General features: G+C 41.4%; 1 protein-coding gene and 1 long non-coding RNA gene across 9 annotated transcripts in view; one reads left to right on the top strand and one right to left on the bottom strand.

The window, feature by feature from the left end:
• DIAPH2 (diaphanous related formin 2) overlaps positions 1 to 16,791 on the bottom strand; it is a 923,693-nt gene extending 906,902 nt beyond the window's left edge. For all 6 annotated transcript variants that reach the window (XM_030934028.1, XM_030934026.1, XM_030934029.1 and 3 more), the window contains exon 1: positions 16,257 to 16,791. In XM_030934028.1, the coding sequence (XP_030789888.1) occupies positions 16,257 to 16,388 (132 nt within the window). In that variant the 5' untranslated portion in view covers positions 16,389 to 16,791. The remainder of the gene's footprint in view (positions 1 to 16,256) is intronic.
• On the top strand, positions 16,152 to 20,429 carry LOC115898682. Of its 3 annotated transcripts, none has more exons than XR_004058364.1 (3): positions 16,152 to 16,264; positions 18,728 to 18,821; positions 20,127 to 20,429. It is a non-coding gene; the product is annotated as an uncharacterized LOC115898682 (long non-coding RNA). The 3 variants fall into 3 exon arrangements; XR_004058365.1 differs by lacking the exon at positions 16,152 to 16,264 and adding an exon at positions 16,743 to 16,849; XR_004058366.1 differs by lacking the exon at positions 16,152 to 16,264 and adding an exon at positions 18,291 to 18,383.
• Positions 20,430 to 21,445: the final 1,016 nt, after the last annotated feature.

Below are 21,445 nucleotides of genomic sequence, written 5' to 3'. Positions count from 1 at the left end.
GCACAGCATGTGGCATTCCCAAGAGCGTTCTCCTCATGCCTATTTATTATAGAATGTACTACTTTATACATATCTGTCATTTTCTCATTAGGCCATGAGCTCCTCAAGAGTAAGACCTGCATATAGTTATGTGTATACCCTCAGCATGATGCCCCATGCATAACAAGGATTTGATGTATCTGGAAGGAACACTATAACATACATTTATAATAAGGACAACTGTTAATATGGCCATGCATGCTGCAGAATGAACTGGCTCTCTATGGGAAATTGAAGGGGAATGAAATGATCATGTCACCTTCAAACAGGCAATAAAGGGTTTAAGAGTTATATAAAGAACTAGAAAGAAAGTACTTAGAATTCACTGAGAACAGAAAAAAGAGGAGGTTATTTCAGGCATATGAGACAATACACCTAACAGTTTCAACTTTTAAAAGGGGAGTAAATTAAAAAAGGAAGAAGATACAATTTGGCGCTTAATAGTAGCCCTAAAAATAAAAATACAGTGGGACCTGATGAGTTGAATGAGAAGTAGTCACTGACTTTCACTGGTCAAATAGGGAAGTTAACCTTCATTCAACTGGACCAGAAATCATAAAGGTCAGTCAGTGACAATAGAGTAATACAGTCTGGTGATAAGTGAAGCAAGTAAACCTCAGCTTGAAAAGGTAAACTTGATAAATAGTATGTGTGTGTCCATGTGTGTCTGTGTATGTGTTTGTATGTGTTTTCAGAGCGTCAAGTTAATTTTTATTTTTCCTGTAAAGAGGAAAAATATTAAAAACACCACCATAAAGTATTTCAGGTGTTATGCAGTTTTTAGTAGAACTGCAACACAGTCAGGAGATGCCTCTCAGCAACCGATGACAAAGTACCAAACTTAGATGTCAGAGTAGATAGAAAAGTTTGGCATCATCTGCATCTGCATTTCCATCCAGGTGGTATTTGAAGAGGCATATGATTGCCTGCAATTGTATGTGGAGAAGAAGAGATAACAGTGAGAAGTTTTGAGATGGAAGGCAAAGAAAGCTGGCACTGTAGCAGTCAGCAAATCAAGAGGCAGAAGCTGTCAGAGAAGACTGTACCATAGAATCTAAAATCCAGGCCAGGTGCATGGCTCAGGCTTGTAATCACTTTGGGAGGCTGAGACGGGCGGATCGCTTGAACCCAGGGGTTCGAGAGCAGCCTGGGTAACATGGCGAAACTCCATCTCCACGAAAAATACAAAAATTAGCTGAGCAGGATGGCATGCCCCTGTAATCCCAGCTACTCAGGAGGCTGAGGTGGGAGGATCGCTTAAGCTGGGGAGGTCGAGGCTACAGTGAGCCGTGATTGTGCCACTGCACTCTAGCCTGGGAAACAGAGGGAGACCCTGTCTCAAAATAATATATAAATAAATAAAATTAATATAGATGATGAGTTAAAAGTCACCAGCCTCAAAAGTTGTTGAAGTATCAAAGAATCCTCAGATGGAAAAATAGCCTTTTAAACTCACTAGGAGGAAAATGAGTATTTTCCTTAGATGTCACAAATGAAGTAAGTGATAAAAGGTATAGTTGACAACTAAAAAGTTGACAACAGTGCCGTCCACCAGATTTCCAGTAGTAGAAAAGAAGAAAATGCAAATAAAATTGGTGGGAGTCAATGAAACAAACCATGCTTCCGTGAAGACAGGGATTAGCTGACTCTGTCTGAATAGAGAGGAAAGGAGAGAATGGAAAGTAAAGAACGGCTGAGGAGGCACAGAAATTTTTCACACTAAATATACAAAAAGGTTTTCACACTAAATATACAAAATGTTATAGGGTCTAAAGCAGAGTTTCTTAACCTTGACATTTTACACTGAATAATTCTTTGTGCTGGAGAGAATGTCCTATGATTGTAGGATAGAGAACAGCAACCCGGGCCTCTATTCACTAGATGCCAGTGTAGCACCCTCCCCCAGTTGTGAGAACCAAAAATGTCTCCAGACATTACCAAACGTTCCCTGGGAGGTAAAATTAGCCCCCACTGAAAATCACCGGTCTAAAGAAAAAGAACAACATGCTTTTTGGGACACGGGAATGCTATATCCTTCCTTACATATTTATCCGTAACACAAAGCCCTTTGGGTCAGATGGAGTGAAAAACAAAAGAACATCAACAACCAGGACTATATTTAGAGAAAATATGAATTTGTAAAAATTGGTAAGAGGTATTTGAAAGACAGAAATTTACTAAGATTCTTAGTCTGCTTAATTATCAGCTTTCCCAGTTATGTCTCTATCATTGTGAAAGCTTAAGATATCCTTCACTTTCTAGTTTCATGCTGTATTGTACACAGTTGGATGAACAGAACCAATATAGAAATATTAGCTCATTAACATTGGTAATCAAGCCAGGTACAGTGGCTCATTCTATAATCCAAGTGAGAGGCTGAGTTGAGACAGGAGGATCACTTGAGGCTAGGAGTTCCAGACCAGCCTGGGCAACACAGCAAAATGCTGTCTCTACCAAAAAAAAAAAAAAAAAAATTTAGTGGGGCATGGTGGCACATGCCTGTAGTACCAGCTACTTGGGATACTAAGGGAGGATGATCACCTGAACCCAGGAGTTTGAGTTTGCAGTGAGCTATGCTCATGTCACTGCATTCCAGTCTGGGCAACAGAGCAAGACCTCATCTCTTTCAAAAAAAAAAAAGAGTTTAAGATTAGTAATTATAAGAAACAGGCCACAATTTCAGGCTCCAGACACATACTGGTATATTCGTAATCTAGTTTACCTGTCACATTTTTAAAAATTAAGGGCTTTTTCTTTGGGGAACAACAATGGATCAAACTAAGGGGACTAGAACTCAAACTACATTATGCACTTCCATATTGTTTGGCACTTAACGCCCGTAGTTTAGGGCTCTATTACTCGTCACACGTCAACACAAAAATAGTTTGTCACAACACTTTCTGCAAACTAATTAAAAAGATAGCACTTGGCTGAATATACCACACTTTTATAGCAGCCAATCTTTAGGCGAAGCACACGCAGGAAGCAGCAGGAGAGGGTAGGTGGTTCTTGGCACTCCCCTAAACAAGAAACAATGCATATCATGTACTTGTGTAATAGGAGATGGCATTAATTTTTCCAAAGCACTTTACTTCATGCGAAAGATCACAAACAGAAAGGAAGTGGGCAATAGAGGAGAGAGAGAAACTAAAAGATGAACTCGGCAGTATGACCTGCAATGTAACCTCTTCAGAAGCTAGTCTCTGCAAGGCTGACATACAAACAACAAGAAAATCATATGCAATATGCAACAGTAGTAAAATACACAGGCCTTTTGCTGGCCATGCAATTAGTTAATAAAGGCCAGACTGTCAGACAGGTATTTTTTTTTTTTTTTTCCCCAGTGGTGGGCTATCACAGGCTGGTATTTTTAAGAACTGTGTTCAAGTAGCCTTAAAATCCACAGCAATATCACTTTTGTCCTCGTGGCTTTTTCTTAGTGGTCACATTTCTGACCCATTACTTCATGGCAGTGATTCAAATAATTTTTTTTTTTTTTTTGACAATGGCACTAAAATGAATGGCCCCTGAACACTTCTTCTAAATTATACATAAGCAGAGTGCAAATCTAGGCTAGGTCCCACCATCACCAGTCTAGAGAACCACTAGGTCTTCAGTTCAGTTTACAGCTACCTTGACGTTCTCAGGCAGTATAGAAAATTGTGGTGTAAAACATACATTTTATAGTCATATTGGTCTTGAATTCGATTTTATGTTTTTAAATATTTTATTTTATTTTATTTTATTTTATTTTATTTTATTTTTTTGAGACAGAGTCTTACTCTGTTGCCCAGGCTGAAGTACAGTGGCGGATCTCAGCTCACCGCAACCTCTGCCTCCCAGGATCAAGCAATTCTCCTGCCTCAGTCTCCCGAGTAGCTGGGATTACAGGTGCGTGCCACCATGCCTGGCTAATTTTTGTATTTTCAGTAGAGACAGGGTTCCATCATGTTGGCCAGGCTGGTCTTGAACTCCTGACCTCTGGTGATCCACCCGCCTCGGCCTCCCAAAGTGCTGCGATTACAGGTGTGAGCCACCACACCCGGCCCCACATTGGTCTTCAATTCTTCAATTCTAAATTCACCTTTGCATATTCTCAGGCCAGTTACTCATCTGCTCAGAGTTGTTTTCTTCACCTACAAAATGATTGCTATGAGGATGAAATGAGTTAAAACTGATAAAGGAGACAATCTGCCACCAATCCCTGAGCATCCCCTGCCCATTCTTGCTGGCTATGGCAAGACTAAAAGGCACTGACAGTATTTTACTGGGGCCATTTCCCATGGCTGTGTTTGCAGCAAACAACCTTGAGGATAAGGTGGTATCTCCCCACCCCAATGACCAAGCTGACTTCTTAATGCTACAAAATTGGCAAACCCCCAAGCTCAGCGTTCCTTTCCTGCAATGCGACTGACTCCATTTGTGGCCATCATGCTGGTCTACCTACGATGGGCCTTATGGTCATAGTGAACCAGCATGTCATGCTGACATTCTGGCTACTGCTTTTGCAATGAATAATAAACTGTCTTTTGTCCGTCGGGTCTTCTGCAATCATCCATGAAACAGTAACAGGTAGGTAAGTAGGGGAAAATCCCAGACCTTGCACAGTTCTTAACAAATACATGCAAAGCACTTTGAACAAAAACTGGTACCTGTGATATTGTGTACTACTGAGAATCACCTCTGGGAAGGCTTGCATACTGTACTTGGTCACTGAACCAAAGCAACCACCCAAGAATCAGGATGACGCAGAGGAAGCCAGCACTCCCTAGGGCTCAGACCATTACCTTCCGTACAATTCATAAAAGAATGTTGGTGTGGCCTTCACTAGAGTAGGCTAACCCAGACTCCAGAAACAGGACAATAAAGTTAACTGGGATATTCACTCTTTAGCATTCAGCCTTAAACAATCATCTTTCATAATTCCAACTTTTTGTCTAACTGGAATCCAGAGGTCTTGTATTTATGTTAGGGTAGATGTATTACAGCTTTCAATAAACTTTGACTCCCAGTATGCCAGAACTAAATGGAACTTTGTAGATCATCTATTTCGATTCCCTTATTGTACAGAATAAACTGACACCTAGACAGAAGAAAAATAAATGACTTGTCCAGAGTCACATTTTTAAAAAGTAGTCGGTTTATCTCCATATGACCTTTTTTTAAAATTTTTATTTTCTTTTAGAGTCAGGGTCTCACTGTCACCCAGGCTGGAATGCAGTGGTATGATCACAACTCACTGCAGCCTCAACCTCCTGGGCTCAAGCAATCCTCCTGCCTTTCCCAAAGTGCTAGGATTACAGGCATCAGCTACTGCACCCAGCCCAACCTTTTTAAATAACCAGAAACAAACTCCTAAAAAACACTAGGATCAGTTAAATATCCTATTTAGCTTATTTCAATTCTATATAGCATATTAAAAACTTTTAGATTCCATAAAATACAATGTAGGCATCTTGAAAAACATGAAGTGGTGATGCTAAGATCAAAATGAAGTTTCGACTAGTTCATAACTACATGGTGATGAATGAGGATAGGAAATGCTTTAAAATAAATCTCTGTCACATTCAGTAATTGATTTAACATCCAACGGCCATCCTTCTGCCTGTTATCTCCGTGGTCAGACAATAGGATACACCATTGATAACAGTCACAGAAATCAGTAAAAACAACAAGAAATAAGATGTCCTTCAGAGTTATAAACATGCAAGTAGTAACATTATTTAAGGAGGAGAGAGGAGGTTGAAAGTAGGGACTTGTAACATACCTTGATCTACAATTAGCTATAACAGAACCCATAGGAAGAATGTGAAAAATTGGGCCCAGAGCCCTACACAGGTCCTACTGTAAAGTGTAACTAATACCCCAGTTCCATTTTACACAGAGATAATGGCCATTTAAAATCTAGTATTTTGTCCCAGACCGACTCAGCTTATTTAAAAATGTAGGATTTGGCTCTCATGGGAACTTACAAGACCATCTGAATGCAGTTTGATGAAGCAAGTATAGGTTGTAATGCAGAAGCCTAAGAATTTGAGATAAGAGAATACAGGGAAGCCCTACTTTCGTAAAACAAACACGTGAAAATCTGAACTGCCAGCATGGATAAAATCCAGGCCATTTTTGAATCACAAACTTATTCTTCCCTGTAATAGCTTGTTTAAAGACCATTAGCGCCAGGCATTGTGGCTCATATCTGTAACTCCAGCACTTTGGGAGGCCGAGGCAGGCATATCACTTGAGGCCAGGAGTTCAGGACCAGCCTGGCCAAAATGGCAAAACCCCATCTCTACTAAAAATACAAAAACAATTAGCCAGGTGGGATGACACACACCTGTGATCCCAGCTACACAGGAGGCTGAGGCAGGAGAATCTTTTGAACCCAAGAAGCGGAGGTCGCAGTGAGCCGAGATCACGCCACTGCGCTTCAGCCTGGGCAACAGAGCAAGACTCTGTCTCAAAAAAAAAAAAAGATCATTAGCTAGTCAACCAAAGTGGGGGTGGGGAGGTGGAGAATGTAAATGAATGCAATGTCAATGAAAAACAAGCTGAGGGCACCCTAAGAAATTTATTTTCACTCACAAATATTTTATGTACACATGGATTCTTCTGAAAAACGTTGATTTTGTAATGGGAGGTACTAGACTGCAGAGCATATTATTAGAGGAAATGCCTCTGCCAAATTTGTTTTAACCCATCTTAACTTTCTATATGTTCTTGCCCTGTATCATGAGCAATGAAAGTAGAAATAAGTATGGTACAAACTTCAGAAAACAATGCAGCTGGGCATGCTAGCTCATGCCTGTAATCCCAGCACTTTGGGAGGCCCAGGAGGGCGGATCACTTGAGGTCAGGAGTTTGAGACTAGCCTGGGAAACACTGTGAAACCCCATCTCTACTAAAAATACAAAAATTAGCTGGGCGTGGTGGTGCATGCCTGTAATCCCAGGTACTTGGGAGGCTGAGGCAGGAGAATCACTTGAACCCGGGAGGCGGAGGTTGCAGTGAGCAGAGATCGGGCCACTGCACTCCAGTATGGGTGACAGAGTGAGACTCCATCTAAAAAAAAAAAAAAAGAAAAGAAAAAATGCAGCCTAGATAATGTGTAACCATATGAAACTCTGTGAAACAATTATGTCAAGAAAATTGCTGAAAGGAGTGCAGAAAGGGAAGAGCCTTAAGTTGGGGAAGATAATGAACATATTGAACTACAACCTAGGCCCTCAAGGGCACAGCCATCTACATTTGAAGATTTCAATAATTCAAAAGCAAAAGTAATCAGGTATAGGATATTACATAGATACACATCTTACATTCTTTTCTCAGAACCAATGACAAATAAGAAATCCCTACTCAAAATGAAGTTTCGCTCTTGTTGCTCATGCTAGAGTGCAATGGTGCAATCTTGGCTCACTGCAACCTCTGCCTCCTGGGTTCAAGCGATTCTTCTGCCTCAGCCTCCCAAGTAGCTGGGATTACAGGCGCCTCCCACCATGCATGGCTAATTTTTGTATTTTTAGTAGAGATGGTGTTTCACCATGTTGGCCCAGCTGGTCTCAAACTTCTGACCTCAGGTGATCCACCCGCCTCAGCCTACCAAAGTCCTGGGACTACAGGTGTGAGCCACCATGCCCGGCCTCCTTGCTGAATTTCTTATCAGATATGAGACTAAAATCCATCTGGTTTTAAATGTAGTAGCTAGCCCATATGGCGCCTCTGTGTGAATCAGAAAATGTGGCCCCAGGAAGACATAGTCTTGGAACTGGCACATGATTTGGTAAGTGGTGTGGCCTCTATGGTCTTACACCCTTGATCAGGGCCCACCCATATGTACTGACCTGGTCTCTGTTATACATATACATTATTAAAGCTCACAATGCAAGTGTACAGGCTATACAAAGTCTTGCTATCTACATATAGAATCTTTGTAAACAGTTTCAGCCAGCACAATAGACTACTGAGCATTTAAGACTTTATCAGTGATGGCTTTTCAGAGCGCAAAAAACACCACCTCCATAGTTTTCCTCCCTCCCCTGGGCCAAACAAAAGAAGAAATTGCCAGTTGTCTGGCTCTAACAATTATCACTCATCTGTCTGTTTTGAGGAAAACTTCCCAACTGACGGGGTTAGTAAACGGTCAGTCTAGAAGTTGCAGGCTAGAATTACTAGCCTAAATCTACTTGAGTCTACAGTTAGTGAAATTATTTGCCTATTGCCTCTCAGCACAATAACAGCACTAAACTGCTGTCTGGAAAGTAGTAGTTACACAATTTCTTTAGTAAATCTGTGTGGAGTCTAGGACATTTGCCCAAGTTGATTTCTCATATTTACCCACTCCACCCATCCCCAGCTCCATCACCTCATTAGTGTAGTCTGGTTTTCTGTAAGCCCACAAACATCTCAATAAGGATAACTTCTTTGTAAAGGTTTACTCACCCAAGTATCCAAATTCAGCAACCTAGACTATACCAAAGGGGCTGAAAACAAAGATAGACCAAACTGGCATTTGTTCTGAAATAAAACTAGAGCCAGTAACATAAACTTAGTTGTTTATGGTGGGGTGTGTGTGTCAAAGAGTCATATGAACCCTTTATCTAGAGAAATGAAGAATAATTTTCCTTTGCCTAACTATCTACAGCATCTCCCTGAAAGGAAAATTCTTACACATAAGCCCCACCCCACTTCACAAATTGCAAAATGAAGAATTAGTGATTGCCCAACCAGCGAGTAAAGCCAAAACTAATTTGTTCTATTTTTGATGGTACATAATAGCTGTTCCAAGGAGTCTACCCACCCTCGTATAGTCAACCTTTCCAGATACTTCTACAGAATTAAAGACAGAAGTGAACTTAATTTGGGCTGATGCTTTATGATAGCACTTTATGTGGAGTAAATCTGAATAAGATTTTATCAGTAATTTAAAGCTGTATTTGTTTAAGGAGTTCAGTGACATGTACATTAATTAGGTACACATCTGATCAGAAATCTAATTTTTTTAGGCAATCATTAATATTTGATTATGGAATGAATGCTAGATGATACCAAGGAATATGTTAATTTCAATTTTTAAAGCTGTGACAGTATGTAGGAGTAAAAAGACAAGACATCTGAGATTTGCACTAAAATACTTTAGCAAGGGAAAAATAAAGGATGGATCAAGCAAATGTTGCAAAATGTAGATAACTTATATCTGGGCAATGGATAGATGGTGGTGGTTCATTGTACTATTCTACTTTTTAGCACGTTTGAAAATTTAAGTTTTGTAAAACAAAGTCATATTAACTAGCTGATATTATGAAGTTTAAACGTTTATCTCTTTTACTTTTAGCTTAATAACACACCAACCAATTAATGGTTGGTTAAAAATTCCTCTTGGTTGGTTAAAATTCCTCTTCATTTTGAGCAGATCTTTCTTTTTAAAGCCTGGATGTCTATGATATCACAGAACAACAAATAGATTATTTGTTGTTAAATAGATTTTTTAAAAAGGATTGTACCCAAAATCTCTTCTCCCTTGGGTGAGTGCCAGAACTGCCAGGTGATTGAGTCAACAGCCATTTTGGAATAATTCCTTCCTAATGAAGTGTTGCATTCCTACCAAGCCTGCCTTAATAGTCACCTAGAAGCTTCTCACTCATTCATAGGCCACACTGTATACAGCTGGTGGCCAATATGCTGGTATGTATTTGTAGCAATGTAGCTTACTCTCCTTAAAGCAATACAGTGAAATCTTCAGTAAACCAAAGCCTGTGTAAATGGTGATAAGTAAGAATTTTGTTTTCTACATTCTTTCACGAGAAAGGGACCAATACCTTTCCCTGCCAGGTAACCTCACACAAAGCCAGTTAAATAACAGAATTCAGTTGTTTGTTTAAGCTACAGCCAGAATATATTATTTGGAAACAGATTCAGCCTGATCAGGAAAATAAGTTTTAAATCAGTATGAGTTAATTTCTTTCCATTACTGACATTCACAATAAATAGCTATGTGAAAATATATCTTAATCTTTCTTTAAATGCATCAGTTTTGAGCTGAATCCCACAATGGGTATCTTCACAACATGCCCATTTGGATATCAAGTTTATAACTATATTTTAAGTCACCTGGACATCATAGTTTTTCCTGTCTTGAGGGGGAAAAAAATGTATCGAACACCCCAAATCCAGGAGAAGGAACTGGTCTCTTCTGCATGGTAGACTGGAGTTGGGTCTTCAATAATAACCCCTGTGGTGCTAGTGGTACCTGGTAACATTTAACCAGATATGCTGATTTATATAAATTAGCCTATATTATGTATGCTGTTATTTACAGTGTTCTTTGAGAGCAGGTTGGAAAAGAATATGATTTCACTTCAGTAACATGTTGCTACTGCTAGAGCTTAATAATATCTAGGTGGATTACAATTATAATTGTTACAAAAAGGAACAAAAGAAGAAAAATTGAATAACTTTTTCACCTTCAGAGTCCCTGAAGCACAATGACTCAGTGCTATGGATAATTTCTACAATGGAGGTAGCTTTTAAACTTATCTCGAAATCAGTCCCCTTAACACTTCAGTGACTCAGTTTCCTTATTTGTACAAAGGCAGTAAGCTGCCTGACAAGGCATAATGTCACAGATATCAAATGGAAGTTTTGATTTAAAAAATTTTAAAGCCTCAAATTGACACAATGAAAGAAAAGGGTAGACTGGTTCTTCAAAAAATTATCATGGAAAAAAATTAGACTCACATCTTATATTCATTCAACAGAATGAAATCTTAGTAAAAGGACAGAATGTATATTCCTCCAAAGGGACAAATGGTATTGGGGAGAGAATAAGGAATCTTTCAACATATAACTATATCATGGTACTTTATACAATCATAACATTAGCACTGTCAAAATGCAAGAAAGACATTAAACCATCCAACCATAATCATATTTGATTCAATTAATATAAGGGGTTAATAAAAATGCTGTATATTTGTATAACAACATAGAATTTCCTAATGCTTTCTCATTCATTACTGTATTTTATCTAAAACACCTTGTGAAGAAAATCAGGCAGGCAGCATTACCTCCAACTGGCAGACATTAATCAAAGAGCTCAAACTTCTGGTGCTAAATGGCTCATCACAAATCACAGGCAAATAAAAGATAGATGGGACACTGGAACCCAGGTCTTTTGGTTCTCCATTCCATATTCTTTTGCCAATAATCTGAAGTCTCCTGCTAATAACAGTAAAATGTTACTTGGCTCATCATTGTTGGTACTGTTTCTGTGCTTGGAAGTTTAGGCTCTGACATCACAAGAATTCAAACAAGCGGGAAGGTAGAAGAGTTCTCACAGCCCTGAAGAAGTTCACTGAGTTTCAAAATTGGAGAAAAGACAAAGAGGAATATATTGATAGGTTCATAGGTTCATTTGAAGGAGTACATATACTTAAAAAAAAAAGCACATACAAATAAACATTTTTTTAAAAAGCCTCTTTTCACCAGTTTGCACTCTCAAAACACCTGATACATAAGGGAAAAAAATCCCCAGCTAATAATTATTTACTGAGTAGTTTTGCACCCAAGCACCGGCCTGCCAGGTTTTCAAGAATAGACATAAAATGGGACCCGTTCCCAGAGGCAGTTTAAAATCTTTGCAGAGACAAGATCGGCATGTAACATTCAGACTCATGACAGTTATGAGTCCACAAGAAGGAAAGCCCTCACTAAACTGAAGTAATCGGTGAAGGTTTAATGGAAGAGAGAGAATATTGAGACTTGAGCTGGGCTGTGAAAGGGGGTAAAAGTTATAAAAGAGAAAGGGGTGGACATTTCAGATTTGGTGGGGATGTTCAGGGTAGGTGGTACTAAGGAGAGGCAATGGAGGTGGCAGAAGGAAACTGAGGTGCAGAGAAAAACGCCTAGTAAATGGATGAGCTGGTAAATGGATGAATGGATGAGCTGCAACTGGAATCCAGGTCTCTACACATCAAACACTCTTTTATGCCACTCTGCTCCTTCTAAATGGTATTCCTGCCTCCATTCTAGCATACCTTTCTGAGAAATTCTCCAAAGTACTACATTTTTTTCTGAAACGCAAATCTGATCAGGTCATTCTCTGCCTTAATCTCTTCAATGAGCTACCCCTACTTTCAGAAAGAAGTTGAAACTCTAACATGGCATACAAGATCCATCATGATCCAGACCCCGTCTCTTTTCTAGCAAGTTCACCATGTGTACCCTTTGTTTCAGTCACATTCATCTAAATGAACTTCATTGGATATGCACCCTTATCTGCTTACCTTTGTATAATGTCGTTTTTTCAACCTAGAATGCCTTCGCCTCACCTATTTTCTTCAGCCTTGCTGCAAATGTCACCTACTACGATAAGCCTTTTCTTACTCAAGCATGCAATTCTATGTAGATGCCTCTCCATGACCACACCCCACCATGCATATTCCTATAGAAACTTATCACACTGTTTTTTTTTTTTCTTTAAAGAGATGGATTCTCTGTCACCAAGGCTGTAATACAGTGGTATAGTCATAGCTCACTGCAGCTTCAAACTCCTGAGCTCAATCCTCCTGCCTTAGCAGCCTGTGTAGCTGGGATTATAGGCATAAGCTACCAGGTCTGGCTCACATCGCATTTTAAGCATTAATTAACTTCCCTGTCTGTCTCAGTAGACTACAAGTATCTTTGTATCACCAACCCTTAGAATTATGCCTAGCACACAGTAGGTACTCAGTAAACCTGTATTGCATAAATGAAATAATTGTTGCTCCTCCCTTATCATTAAAAATCAAGACTGGGTACAGTGGCTCACACCTGCAATCCTAGCACTTTGGGATGTGGAGGTGGGCGGATCGCTTGAGGTCAGGAATTCGAGAACAGCCTGGGAAATATGGTGAAACCCCATCTCTACAAAAATACAAAAAAGATTAGCTGGGTGTGGTGGTGCACACCTGTAATCCCAGCTGCTCGGGAGGCTGAGGCAGGAGAATCGCTTGCACCCAGGAGGCAGAGGCGGCAGTGAGCTGAGATCACACCACCGCATTCCAGCCTGGGCAACAGAGCGAGACTCCGTCTCAAAATAAATAAATAAAAACATAATTTATCCAGTTGTAAACAAATAACCAAATACTCAGGAAGTTACGTAATAACCAGAAAAATTAACAAATTTGACTTTACTGTTTGAAGAACCAAAGGCTTCAGAAGTTATGCAGAAATACAAAGTCAAAAATGCAAAAACATCAAATACTGTTAGGTCACTCTACACTACCGTGTGGTATGGGGGGGGTGCAGTGTTATGCATCAATATTGGCCTCTCTTAATGGCTAAGTCACTGCCTTAAATAAGTGGGATTCAAGATGCAGTTCCTTCATAACACTTACAGAGCTTTCTCTTCTACTCAATTTAACAAAATGCATTCCATGGTTGACATCAAATTACAAATTAATCTAAGATTCATGCTGTTTGATGACATGTTGCAATCTGGGACTAACCAAAATAGTTACATAAAATCCAAAACTCTACTACTAATGCATTATTCAAAATGTGATGAGTCCAAGACAGGAATGCCTTATTTTAAAAGAATCAAAATGAAAGGGTCATTATGAGGATGCTTATATGAAGAAAACTGGAGTGAATTTCATTAAACTTTTATTTAAGTAATCTTAAATAGAAATCATTACAATGTTGAAATGCCACTCTGAAAAAGTTCTCACTAATACTCATTAAAAAGTTGAGGATATAAATGAAAGCAGTTCCTCTCCATAGACAATATGCTTTCCAGCCTGACCAACATGGTGAAATCCCATCTCTACTAAAAATACAAAAATTAGCCGGGTGTGGTGGCACGTGCCTGTAATCCCAGCTACTCAGGAGGCTGAGGCAGAAGAATCGCTTGAACCTGGGAGGCAGAGGTTGCAGTGAGCCAAGATCGCGCCACTGGACTCCAGCCATAGCGACAGAGCGAGACTTCGTCTCAAAAAAAAAAAAGAGAGAAGAAAAGAAAAAAGAAAAGAAAATATGCGTTCCATTTCCGTTTCTCCAGATTTCTGAGGAACTAAATGAAAACAACCAGACTACATAAGCCTTATACCTTATGAATCCATTATACTAGAGCGACTGAATTAATTTCCCTCTGTAGTGGAAATTTTAATCTAAGCTATGTAGACAGTGAGTAGTTAACTTCTTTTTTACCACCACAAGAATCTGTTTCAATATCAATCACCTATGTGGTCAATGCCATTTCCCTTGACCACACAGTGGAATCTACTGTCCTTTACTTTCTATCTTTTGTAATGCTATAGTTCTTACTCTTCCATAGGTAATGGATGCCTTTGAAAAACTGATGAAAGCTATGGGGCCCAGAAAAATAAATGTACCCATATACACTCAAATATTTTCATACAATTTCAGGAGTTTAAGAACCTCTATCCCCCAAGATCACCTACACAAATAATTTCTATCACCATATGGCTCTCTTTTATAATCCCACACCACAACTCCTTTACACTCATATACACACACAAATTAAGGACTAGTTCAGAGATTATTAACATAATACTCAAAATAATAAAATTTCATCTAAGTAAAGTTTTATCTTACTAGCAAACTTTAAGAGTGCCAGATGAATTCTTTCCTGAAAAGTTTACTAAATCTTACTGTTTGGTCAACTTGCTTGCCTTAAAATGTGCCACAATGTCTTCCTAAATTTGTTTTTGTTAACTCTGACACATCTGCTTGTAAAATCACATAAGGCTCAAAAGTTTCGTTCGAGCAAAAAAAGAAAATTCATGTCAATATTAAACTCTTGGATTCAAATATGTGTTCTACCGTATCAAGCTATGTTCAACACGGAACAGTGAAGTTAGCTAGGAACTGAAAATGATACACTCTCATAACTATCTAGTTACCTTGTCAAAGCAAGTAAAACATAAATGATGAAACAGGACAAATGGCTAAAGGGAAGAGAAGAATATAATCAAGGTGTTACTACTAACAGAGATAAGTGTTTTTTTTGTTTGTTTGTTTTCTCGAAAGCATACTTGTTTTAAAAGTGGCAGATTCTTGCTAGATGTACCAAATCATTTGTGGAAAGTATCAGTTAACTTTTTACTTAAATTTTTAATCACTGATGAAGCCACAGTTTTGTACTGGATCCGAACCAAATGGCCAGATGCCACAAGAAAAGGCTTTATTTATGTCACCCTCTCCTTGTCTATTACAATCAAGTTGGTAGTTAAAGCTGAAATCTATACATTCAACATGTGGCTTGTGCTTCAGATCTGGACTAAGAATACAGCTATAAGGAGTATCTGCTGAATTTGTACAGGAAAATCCTTTCCCCTCACACCACCCAAATTATAAAGTTTACAAAAAGCGGAACCTTTCTGAGGAGTTGAGGAAACTCCAGTATTTCCCAATGCAATACCAGGCCTCATCGATTTCATTCCTCTGCACATTCAGTGGCAGGAAATGGACTGCTACCACCGGTTCATACTATCAGCACAGTGAGATTTGCACAGTTTGTGCCTACTGCTTTTGAGCGTTCTTAATCAACTAAGTGGAAGTACTGTATGACTATGCCTATTACACACACTCGACAGTTGGTGGTACCTCACTCAGCCTCCAACTCCCACGCGCCCCCACCCTTCCAAAGAAACGTTTCTTGGGAGAGCACATGGAGAGAGGCGAGGAGGAGGAAAAAGGCACGTAGGCGCCTCTTCCTGAGATTTCTGGTAAAGTAGAAAGACTGGGAACATAAATAGTGCTCTTCTTGATTTGCATAGCTGTAGGTGGGCTCCCAAGGACTTGGAATAAAAAGGAGGGAGGTTCCCCTGCCCCGGACCCTACGCGTTAGGAGGCAAAACAGCAACTGACAAGAGGTGGGAGGAGAATGGAATCGCGCAAAGGTTTGCGCCCACAAGTTAGACAAACAACAGCCCTACCCAGTACTCGGGGTGTCCCCAAGTTGAGGCTGGGCCTTTCTCCTTCCCGCACCGCCTCCCGGGCTGACTACAGTGAGAAAGGGGTTAAGTAGAGAAGGGGTGCTCTTCCGCCCCCACGCCGTCTCCGCGCCTCGGCGTGGCCACTCCTTTAGCGGCTCCCCGAGTTGCACAGCGAGATCGCGGTCATCCTTGGGAGGGGGCCCCGGGTGCCCCCGTGTTCAATGGCAGGAGGATCCCGGGGCTCTCCCTGTCCCTAAGGCCGGCGCGGGCTGCGGGAGCACTCACCAATTTGGGTTTGTTTTTCGTTTCCTCTTCATTGGCGGCCCGGTTCCCCATGCTCCGCTTGTTGCTCCGGCCCCCACCGGGTTCCTCGCTGCCGCCTCCCGCTCCCGACGCCGCCGCCCCGGACTGCTCCATCTTTCTCCGGCCCTGTCACCTGTGCCCTGTAACCCCACCTCTCCTCAACTGAGAAAGCACCTCGGGGCGCTCACACTGCCCCGCGCTGACTCGGCTGCACCTCTTCCTGAGGGAGAGAGTGTCTGCCCGGGAAGCTGCCGATTTCAGGCCCCCGGGACTCCAAGCTCCCAGGCACCCCCGACGCAACCACGCCGTTGCCACTACTCGGCGCTGGGGCAAGCCCTGCCCCTGAGCAGTTGCAATTACCACGGTCGCCGCCGCCCTCAGGGCGGTGTTTAGGGTGGAGGGAAAAGTAGGTGCCTATCTCTTTAAGAGGGCCTCAACACACGTGATTCTTCAAAGTGCCCGCATCGGCCGCCCGGGCCCGCAAAGCTGCTTCCTACTCCCGGAGCGTAGCCGGCCCCAGCTACTGAGCATGCCCGGCGCGACGACTGGAGCCTAACAGAGGACTTTCAGCTGCGGTTAGGCACTGATTTCACTTCCTAGTGGCCCAGCGAGAACAGGGAGGGAACTAGTCAAGAGAAAGGAAGGGTAGCCCATTTTAGAGATGGGGAAACTGAGGCCCAGGAGGATCCGCCTGTAAGTTTCACTGGAGGGTCAACCAGAGTATCAGCTTTCACTTCTGTGGGCCAGAGCACCTTCCCTCCCTGAGGTCTCTCCGGGGGTGTGGTCCTGCTACACTGTGTGGAAAGACTTGATTGGCAAGGGAACTGGCATCCTATAGGAAAACCACCCGGAGTGCTGATTAATTGCCTCGACAGACTGTGTGGGTCAGAGTGGGAAGAGTGGGTGCTTTCTGTTGCTGTGATTACGTTGTGACCGAAGAAATACAGTTGTTCCTTTATTCCCATGCTGCAGGGTTGTTGAAGCAGCAGGCACCCACCGCTTAATCCCTAGGGGATTGTTAGGCGCTTTAACCAAAACACTTATATACAGCTAGCAATTGAATTGAGTGCTGTTTTCAGTTTCCCGAACTAGTTTAGAGTTGTTGTGGGGAGTGAATAAGATCATGTGTGTCAAAGCTTGGTTGTAAATGAAAATCCCTAGACAAATGCTAGGTGTTTTTGTGCAGCAGCAGCAGCAGGGCACTATTGGGATGATAGTCTTAAGTCCTTGCGTCATACGTAGCATTTTGTCCTCAGGACAAAATACAGTACCCACACTGTATTTCTTCCATCGTCTTTAAATGATGCCCTTTAAAAGTAAAGGTACACACTGAGAGCATTAGAAGGGTTGGGTAAGATTGGAATGAACCACCATCATAGAATAGGAGCACATATGCTAGGAAAGCTACCTATAAAGTAAATTTAAATATGAAATCTATAAACATGCCATACATCTATTACTGAAGATATCTCCAGACTATGACTCCTTTTGACCTTCTCCCCTTCAGCCTAAATTTAATATGCTGAATGGAATTTGTATCTGAACATATTTATTGAGAGTGCATTAGGATGCATTTGACCATGCTACAGGTGCGAGGAGACAGCTAACTTGGGCAGTAGAATGAAAAGAACACCAGATATCTGAAAACAGCTTTAATTCCAGCTTTGTCATTGTCATTAACTTTCTTTTTTTTTTTTTTTTTTTAATTTTAAGCCAGAATTTCCCTCTTGTTGCCCAGGCTTGAGTGCAATGGCGCAATCTTGGCTCACTGCAACCTCCGCCTCCCGGGTTCAAGCGATTCTCCTGCCTCAGCCTCCCAAGTAGCTGGGATTACAGGCACCCGCCACCATGCCCAGCTAATTCTGCATTTTTAGTGGAGACGGAGTTTCTCCATGTTGGTCAGGCTGGTCTCAAACTCCTGAACTCAGGTGATCCGCTTGCCTCAGCCTCCCAAAGAGCTGGGATTACAGGTGTAAGCCACCCTGCCCGGCCGACTTTCTTTTTAACCATGGGGGTGTGACTTCTCGACACCTAAGGTGGCAAGCTACCAAAGGACAGCAGAGAAGAGGGAATACATGCTCCCAAACAGGGTGGTTAAGGAGCCACATGGTACGTTTGCTTTGTTGAAGTTTCCATTTTACTAAAAATTTAGTGTATATTTTGAATTCAACTCACTACATACACACACACACAAACACAATTTATATAAATGTCTCTTCTCCTGAAACATTGAGTCAAAGTGGATGCTTCAGAAAGACGTGACCTGTGTAGCCAATGCTTGCATATAATTCCTGTTTGAGCCATAGGTGTGGTCCATAGCTGAGGGCCCTCCAAGCGCAAACAGGGTTCAATAATCTGCCCAGTAGATATTTCTTCAACTCCTTAGAGTATACTAGGAGATACAGAGTGTCATGAGTAAGAAGAATGAAGATGACACAGTTTCTGCCTTTTAGAACTTTCAGAGCCTACTGGGAGAGACAGACCATTAAAGAACTGCACTGCACTACAACAGATGTGAACAGGAAGCCTTTGAAGCACATGAAAGAGGTAACTATCGGAGTGTCAGAGGCTCAGGGACACCTTCCCAAAGAAGATGATGTTTGAACTGAGTCTTAAGGGTCTGATTCAAGTTAACATTTGTTGGCAGCCTACTAAGTGTTAGGTACTGTGCAAGGCATCAGGAGTACAATGGTGAACAAGACAGACATGATTTGCTCTTAGGGAATTTTCACGCTATCGGGAAAGATAAATATATATGACGGAGTTTCACTCTTATTGCCCAGGCTAGAGTGCAATGGCACGATCTCAGCTCACGGCAACCTCTGCCTCCCAGGTTCAAGCAATTCTCCTGCCTCAGCCTCCTGAGTAGCTGGGATTACAGGCATGTGCCACCACGCCTGGCTAACTTTGTATTTTTAGTAGAGACTAGGTTCCTCCATGTTGGTCAGGCTGGTCTCGAACTCCTGACCTCAGGAGATCCACCCGCCTCGGCCTCCCAAAGTGTTGGGATTACAGGCATGAGCCACTGCGCCCAGCCTCGGGAAAGATATTAAAAATGTATTAAGCAATTACAAGGCAAATAAGGACAGTGAAGGGCATTCAGGCAAAGGAAATGACAATAGCATGTGCAGAAGCCCTGTGGTTAAGAAATTGGTGGGGAGCTGGGGAGACTGTTGGCAGGAGAAGAAGCAGAACAGATGAGGAGTTTCCAGACTGAAGTCCCCTACTTAATAAGTTTCATTACTGTTGTTTAAAGAGTGGAAGGGGGTCAGGCATGGCGGCTTACGCCTGTAATCCCAGCACTTTGGGAAGCTGAGGTGGGAGGATCACCTGAGGTCAGGAGTTCGAGACCAGCCTGGCCAACATGGAGAAACCCAGTCTCTACTAAAAATACAAAAATTAGCAGGGCATGCTGGCAGGTGCCTGTAATCCTCCCTACTCAGGAGGCTGAGGCAGGAGAATGGCTTGAACCCGGGAGGCAGAGGTTGCAGTGAGCCAAGATCATGCCACTCACTGCACTCCAGCCTGGGTGACAGAGCGAGACTCTGTCTCCATAAAAATAAAAACTAAAAAGTGGAAGAGCAGAATAGGGAGGCCATTGTAATATGAATTACCTCTGTTTAGAATGTATAAATAGACTTGAAAATGTATTGATATTATTTTGAATGTAAGGTTGGGTTTCATCATCCTCAGGCCAGGTTAATCTACATTTCATATCCAGTTAGAAGTACATGTAAAAGATCCATAATCTTTTCTGCAAAAAATGAAAAAGTTTGTCCCTGATATGGCTTACATTTGACTTTCTTGTGGTTATTTTGGCCCGTCTTAATTCTTGATGTTTTTTTTTTTCAGCATTTGCTCCAGTTAATGTAAACAGTCGTTTAAAACAAGCAAAAACTTTTCCTTCAGGCTTCAGGGTCATTGGCCTGGCAGAAACTGACACAGGAAAGGAGCCACTGCTCTCAGTAAGGATGCTTTGTCCACTGATTATGAACCAAGCACCTCACCAATTGTGGCCCTACAGCTGATCTCTCTGCATCTATAACCCTTTATTTTTACCGTCCTGGGTCACACAAATAGGTTGGTGGATGGAACATCTCTGATGCCGAAGAAGGAAAGAGGCTACCATCATCAATTGGGATATCAAAAATTAAATATATGTTAGAACCACTGACCTTGTGGTCTCTCCCTCTGGATTCTCATGAATGTGGCACCAAATCAGCATTTAAAAGCCAGCCCTGGGGGAGACCAACAAAAGGCTACTGGGCTCTGTCTTCAAACTGACCTTAGAGTCATCTATTACCCCTGAGGATTTCTGACCATCCTGATAGTACCCCTCTGAGTTTCTATGTCTCCCTTCTGTGGTGTGTTCTCATCTAGACAGTCTGCATCGTTCATAGATGAAACATGGATTTGAAAAAAATAAGAACCATCTTCAAGGTCACAGCAAAATGTTTATGCATTAAAGTATTCCTAAGAATAAGCAGGTATTTACCAAGTATATACTACCTGGTTAACACCAAACTAGATGTCCTGCAGATTTAAAAAAAAAAAAATGCCCGACATTCTGCTATAACGTCATATTGTCTTTGCGAAAGAATCTCCTGTTTTGCGGAATTGCACACCTAAGATAGCAGGGCTTATGGGGAAAATATGGTTAGGGAAGACCACTTAAATCCAATGCAACTTTATAGTCAGAGCACTAATGAAAACAACCATCCTAATAAAAACACACAGATAAATCTCCACTGGCCTTTGCCCCAGCATCACAGTCATCAATGCTTGGTAGCTTTTATGCTTCCTCCTTCCTGATGTGGATCCTCAAGGGCATTCACTTTTAATAGATGCCTTTTTCATCAGAATTAAAAATCTGATTGAGGAGTAGTCAGCTTTTTAAAAACACATGGTGAAAGGTCGTCACAGCTTCATTAGCACGGGACTCACAGCTTCACCAGATAGTTTAATGTTGTTAACAACTTAGAGGTTGTAGACACTAAACCAGTCACTACTTACACTGAAGGCAGAGCTTTGTGCAGGATTCTTCACTTTTTCATAAAAGTCTTCATATATTGCTAAGACTTCTCATTTGTGAGGAAGTTTGCTTCTGATCACTTCAAAACAAAGTGCTGGCTAGGCACAGTGGCTCATGCCTGTAATCCCAACACTTTGGG

This window comes from Rhinopithecus roxellana, chromosome 7 (assembly GCF_007565055.1).
Source record: "Rhinopithecus roxellana isolate Shanxi Qingling chromosome 7, ASM756505v1, whole genome shotgun sequence".
Lineage (NCBI taxonomy): Eukaryota > Metazoa > Chordata > Mammalia > Primates > Cercopithecidae > Rhinopithecus > Rhinopithecus roxellana.
Note: the sequence above shows the minus strand (reverse complement) of the source record. Positions and strands in the feature narration are given on the sequence as shown.